General features: G+C 35.5%; 1 protein-coding gene across 1 annotated transcript in view; it reads right to left on the bottom strand.

Annotated features, from left to right (window-relative positions):
- The window catches only part of ALG13 (ALG13 UDP-N-acetylglucosaminyltransferase subunit), a 71,303-nt gene that overhangs the window by 16,149 nt on the left and 48,192 nt on the right, over nt 1–6,962 (bottom strand). Inside the window, 1 exon segment of the mRNA XM_007466307.1 lies at nt 1–60. This exon segment is cut by the window's left edge and continues 141 nt beyond it. Within this exon segment, the coding sequence (XP_007466369.1) occupies nt 1–60 (60 nt within the window).

The following is a 6,962-nucleotide window of genomic DNA, read 5'->3' as shown; positions in this document are numbered from 1 at the left end:
AGGAGCCAGCCAGAGCAGGAATAGGAGCAGCCAGGTATGGATAGGATGCTGAAGCAATCACTAAAAAAGAAACAAAACAAAGTAGCAATGTACAGCTGTAACATCTTATAAGCAGTAGCTCGTCCTCTATTTCTTTTGTGTTCCCAATATGGTCAAGCAACTCTTGAGTCTTATGGTTTGACTTAAAAACAAAAACTTAGGGCTTCCCAGGTGGCGCAGTGGTTGACAGTCCGCCTGCCGATGTAGGGGACACGGGTTCGTGCCCTGGTCCGGGAAGATCCCACATGCCGCGAAGCGGCTGGGCCCGTGAGCCATGGCCGCTGAGCCTGTGCGTCTGGAGCCTGTGCTCCGCAACGGGAGAGGCCACAACAGTGAGAGGCCCGCGGACCGCAAAAAAAAAAAAAAAAAAAAAATTAGAAGGTAAATTGCACATATTCTTTTAGACATGCCAGTTGAAAAGTAGGAGTTCATTACAAGTTATTTTGAGTTAAGGAAATTACTTGACATTAAAAGGAAAAAAAACTGTAAACTACAGAGGCTTGACTACCAAGATTTTGAACATCAGCTAACATGTACATAAATAAATACTACTAAAGCAAAATTTTTACTGAGCTTAATACAAAGTTAAGGATGTTTTCAGCCATCTGCCAAATCACAAGATGTAGAAGCTAGTAAGAGAGACTAAATTGCACAGATTACAGATTTAAGCAGTCCTTGAAGGTTTCTATTTGGTAGCATCAGAGGAAAATAGAGAACTCTAAATCATAACAGTTCCATTTCTAAGGACCTACAGAACCTAAAACAGACAGGCTAGATGAAATATCTTATCCCTTTAACTTTCTATAACTGTTACTATAGTTTAAAAATCAGTCACTTAGGAGTTTCACAGTTTTTGACATAAATTCAAATACAATTATGTTTAAATATCAATACATTCCTCTATGATGATAAAGGCAGCAATGTGGTTCCAACCTAGTGAAAATAAATTATCTCCACATATACATACTATGTTACATAAATTTTTTGATACAACCCTTCAAGTTTAATTGAACATTTTAGCTGACTTAGAAATTCCAGTACTAAATTTTATCACTGTGTTGCCTGCATTATAATTTTACCCCTGAGAAGTATAGAAAGTTTGGGCTCATTGTTCAATAAAGGTTTAAATTTGGAGTTTTAGAACACTTAGTTTAGTAAAAGAACAGTCCACACAAGCTGAATTTGTTATTCTGGTAATTTAGCAAGAGGAATTTAAGGCCAAGTATTACAAGTAATCCATATTGCTTTCATTCACCAACAAAAATACTAACAACACATTTATTTATACCCTTTATACAACTACAGGCTAATAGTAATAGGAAATCTAAATCTTAGGGTGATTTAAAACTTGATAACCAACTCTTTTGGGGTGATGAAACTGTTCTCTTGATTGTGGTGGTAGTTACACAATGTTATGCACTGTTAAAACTCATAGAACAAGGCACCAAAAAATAAATTTTACTGTATCTAAATTAAACAGTAAATTTAAAAAATTTGCTCAAATAACTTTCGAGATTTGGAGTTTTGTCATGCATGTAGACATCTCCACTTTTACAGTTTTAGAAGAGGATTTAATTTTTAGAACATCTCCAAATGCTCTAAAGACTCATGGATTTGTTTTCTGTAAAATAATGGCTTCAACAAAGCCACACTCTTATTCCTTTTAAACTAGCACTCAAATCACACCATGTTTTTCAAAAACAACTGGAATAAGTTCAATTAGCTAAAAACAGTAGAATGTGATTATGATTACAAGGTAAAAACCAAATACTAGACATAGAGGTAGCTAAGTAAGTTCTCCTGGGCCTGAGAGAATCAAGGATGGAAGAAATTTGGAGGTCACTTTGAACTCAACTTTTTTTGCTAACTTAATTACATTAAAATTAAGAATTTCTCTTCATCAAAAGGTACCACAGGAAAAATGAAAATATCAACAAAGTGAGAGAAAATATTTACAATACATATAACTGGTAACATATTAGTATCTAGGACAAACCTCCAGTTTCATTTGTCATGATTAACATATTGGGCGCAATAATTCTTTGTTGTGGAGGCTGTTTTAGTATCATCCCTGGCCTCAACTTATTAGATGCCAGTAGCTCTCCCCTGCCAAATTGTAGGGACCACTGAAAATGTCTACAGACATTGTCAAATGTTTCCTAAGGGGCAAATTCTCCTCCAGCTGAGAATCACAGATCTAAACTAAGTGAAAAATGAAATAAGTCAGATAAAGACAGATAGCCTACATCAGGGGTCCCCAAACGGTCGCGGCCTGTTAGGAACCGGGCTACAGCAGGAGGTGAGCGGCGGGCGAGCGAGCGAAGCTTCATCTGCCCTCCCCATCGCTCCCCATCACTTGCGTTACCGCCTGAAGCACCCCCCCACCCTCACCCCCGTCTGTGGAAAAACTGTCTTCCGTGAAACCGGTCCCCAGTGCCAAAAACGTTGGGGACCAATGCTCTACATTATCACTTATATGTAGAATCTAAAAAATAAAACAAATGATTATTAAAAAAAAGAAACAGATTCAGATATAGAGAACAAACTAGTGGTTGGTTACCAGTGGGGAGAGTGAAGAGGGGCAAAAAAGGGGTAGGGGATTAAGAGATACAAACTACTATGTATAAAATAATCAACAAGGATATATTGTACAGCACAGGGAAATACAGCCATTATTTAGTAATTGAACTCAACTTTCTTTTAAAATGCATATTATAATACGTTCCATAAGAAAAAGCTTTTAAAACTTCCAGTTGCTCTAGAGATGCATGAGCATCTAATTCGCAGACTTAACAGGGCTCTATGGGCTTACCAGGTACAGTTCAAGTGATGGACCCAGAACAATGGAAGCAAACTTTTCTAAAAGTGAATAGAAACCAATGAAATTCATTCAAAAAGCTTATTTCCTTGTTCATGCAGCTGCAGTCTGCTTCAGGACATTTCAGAAGAGAACGTGAATATACATAGTAAGACTCAGCTTCTCTAGAGATCAAAGGGCAGGGCCAGTACTAAAGTGCAGTGAGGTGCAAAATTTAAAGAGCCACCAAATTAAAGCCAAAAAAAATTCATGATGAATAAAATACCAAAATTATAAAAGATAGGATCTAAGCTTGCACTTGCATGACCACAAGAGTGAGTGCCTCACTCACCTCACCCTAAGCCTGGCTCACAGTTCCTATCTTTTAAAAAAACTTTGATACTTTGTTTATCATGGATTCTTTTTTTGCATTAGTTTTGTTTTTTTTAATAGTGCATTAAAGTATTATTTATCTTGATCACTGTGGGTTTTTTTTTTTTTGATACTCCCTGAAATTCTGTACCCAGAGCAAGTAAGTCACTAGCTCTGGCCCTGGCAAAAGACTTGGAAACAGTTACCAAAAAACTCAGTTAACAGGATTTAATGCCTATGAAGACAATCATAATAAAAGCAATCATGGCATCTAGTTACCTGGCAGATAGGAAGTGACTTAAAGGAGGATGGGATGGGGCTGCCAGACAGACACATGAATAACAATGAGAAACTTGAGTTTTATCTAGAGGACAGGAACGACAAAGAGCAACTAAAAAGCAGCCATTACTTATTAGAGTTATAGTTGAGGTTCACAAGTGGCTCAACAAAAAGTAAAATGAAGGCCGTATACATTTTTAGAAGTATCTACAAAAAAACATAAATCTGGCATTTAAAGGGTAATCTTTCAATGATTCTACATAAATGGGGTGTTGTAATATTGTAATGCTTGATTTCACCTGTCACTTGTTTTTTTAAGCTCAGACGTCTGCTAGAAGCAGATAGCCAACATGTTCCCCTACAATTAGCACAAAGTAGTAAAACCAGTATCTACATTAACATTTCCAATGAAAAATTTCTGTGGTCATTAATGAACATATATTGCATGTTTTGTTCCAGGCACAGTGGCTAAGTACTTAATTTTTACATTATAAATAAAACAGATACAGAAAACAAATCAAACGAATTATTTTCAGGTGGACACTATCCAGGTTAAGAAAGAAAACTTTGCCAGCCATTTCAGAAAACTTCCATGCACTCCATCACAATCACCACCCTCTTACCCCCACCATAATCAACCATTATCCTGACTTTCATAGTAATCACTTCTTTGTAGTTTTAAGTGTTTTGTCACCCAAATGTGCATCCCTACACAGTTTTTAAAAACTGTATCTTGAACGTCTTTTAATCTATAGGTCCTTTCTCCATCCCTGTCATTTCCTTTCAATTTGTCTGTTGAAGACCCCTTGACCTGTTGAGTTTCCCAGTCTGGATTTTGCTGATTACATACTCATGGTGCATTTCAATGTGTTCTTGTATTTCCTGCAAATAGGCAGCTAGTTCCAGAAGACTAGATCAGACTCAGGATTGATTCCTTTGGTAGTCTATAGGTAATGTCTCACTATCTTTGCAGTCTTAGCAGCTACTGCCGTTTAATATGCATCCGTTCAGTAACGACTGCAAAATGATTACATTCTGCCACTTCTTTTTCACTGATTAGAATACTCACATATAGAAATATTTCCCCTCATCTACTATTTGGTTACCCTGTATTATAGTTCATATAAGAAAGGCAGGATAAATACTCGATTCTTTCACTTTACTGTCCCGTTTTCAAGAACGTAAACTGGTTTCCTAACATCCTCTTAAGAGAAACAATTCTTTTTTCAGTTATGTACTCTTTTCAGATTATTTTCTATTATGTTACTATTAGATATTGATTACAGTTCCCTGTGCTATACAGTAAATCCTTGTTTTTTAATCTATTTTATGTATAGTTGTTTATATATATATAGATAGATAGATAGATAGATAGTTGTTAATCCCAAGGGAACCAATTTTTAAAATATCATCAGGAACTTTTAAATATATTTGACATGTTCCAATCTATTGCAATTATCATTGTGGAAGCTCAAACTGTTCCATCTTTGGCCAGTGGGAACCTCTTCAAGATGGCTCCTGAGTCCTTTTGACATGACCCCCAGTACTTGTTGATAGCTTCCTTGCTATCTAGCATGACAAGACGATCCAGGCTAATCTTGAACATTTCCTGCCCAGACCTGGAACCAGAAATTTCTCCATAAAGCTGTTTGCTTCTGTTTAAGTGAGAAGCAACATTTCAATGTCACAAAGTGAGTGCTAAAGATACTCATTGTTTCTAGGCCTTTTCAGTGGACAGAGCTAGGAAATACACAAATTTAAAGATAAAATACCTCAAGTTCATACTGATACTTCTAATTCAAATGTGATACCATAAAAGTTTCTCCTTAGCCTTTTTTAGTACATGTGTATTAACCTTTCTTCCATATTAAGATCCCGGTTTGCAAGGACACAGAGGGATAAAACTGGAATATCCCATACTCATTTGTTTTAGCCAACATTATAGTCTCTGAATGACAATCTAAGTATCTAGATAAAAGAACCTGATGTGTTTATTGAAAGCGTTAAAAAATGCTTGGCACATGGTCTCTCAATTCTCCCATTTTTAAAAATAGCTATACTGTACCTATATTGTTCAAATATAAGGTTTTACATAGTATATTATCAACCTCTCAGCCCTCATTTTGTGTTAAGTATATATTTAATACTTACGATCAGGTCTTAAGCTAATGTCTTTTATTGTTTTGGTGGTCTAAAAGTCAAAATCATTCTCCAATACACTCTGTCCCTCCAATACAACTTCCTGTGATGGCAGAAATATTCTGTATCTGTGCTGTCCAATACAGTAGCCACTAACCACGTGTGGCTTTGAGCACCTGGCACGTGGTTAGTGTGACTGAGCAACTTAAGACTCATTTTACTTAACTGTAATTAATTAAAATTTAAAGTGTCATACGTGGCTAGCAATTACCTTACTTGACAGCATATCTTTATTAGATTCTTCAAGAAGGGCTCATGCAAATAATATTCTCTGAATTCTTATACATTACCCTTTAAGCCTGAAAATGTTTGGCTGGATATAAAATCTTTGGTTCACATATCCTTTCATTATCTTAAATGTTACTCCATTTTCTTGTAGCATGAAGCACTGCTGTCAAAGTTTGATGATTATCATTTTATTTCCTTTATACTCCATAGGCTCTTTTTCTTTAAAGTCCAGTTGTTTTACTAGAATATCCTGGTGTTGGTTGCTCTGGCTCAATATTCTGCAGAGTGCTGTTTCAGTATGTAGTTTTAAAGTTTTTTAATTTCAGGAAAATTTTCTGAATTATATTTTTTAGTATTTATTCTTTTCCCTTACTTTGGTTTTCTTCTTCAGGAACTTCTATCAGTGTTGGATATCCTTTGCCTAACTTCATTATGTCACTTTTGAATCTTTCTCTTCGTTTTTTTTGTTTCAGTTTTCCCCCCTTTCTTACATCTTTCTCTTAAAGCATTATCTGTTGTACATACTTGGTCATGTTCTTTATAGTTTAGTCTTCATTACCAAAATGACTTTCTTCCATTTTCTAATGCTTTCCTGAGTTCTGTCACCTCATCCGAGTTTTTCTAAACCTGATTTGTTATTTTTTAACGTTTTGTGTTATTAATGTCTTTACCTCATTTTGAAAGTTGTTGGTTTAGTTTAAGTTCTGTTTAGTGTGCACATTCTGACATGCTTTTACTGTCTAACAGGGATACTATTCTGTTTTCCTCTTAAAACACCTTTGTATGCAACCTCAGTGCTTTTCTTTCATTCATTTTTTAACATCTTTATTGGAGTACAATTTCTTTACAATGGTGTGTTAGTTTCTGCTTTATAACAAAGTGAATCATCTATACATATACATTCATTTTGATGTGAAATTATTTTTTATGAACTCTAAAATGAGATGGAATACAAGAAAGCTTTTCTAACTTCTTAGGGATCTCTATTGTTTTTGTAGTGTTTAAAAACATGACTGCTTTCTAGGATTCCTTGGCTCTGTTCTCTCAG

Source organism: Lipotes vexillifer, unplaced genomic scaffold (genome assembly GCF_000442215.2).
Source record: "Lipotes vexillifer unplaced genomic scaffold, Lipotes_vexillifer_v1.1 scaffold298, whole genome shotgun sequence".
NCBI lineage: Eukaryota > Metazoa > Chordata > Mammalia > Artiodactyla > Lipotidae > Lipotes > Lipotes vexillifer.
Note: the sequence above shows the minus strand (reverse complement) of the source record. Positions and strands in the feature narration are given on the sequence as shown.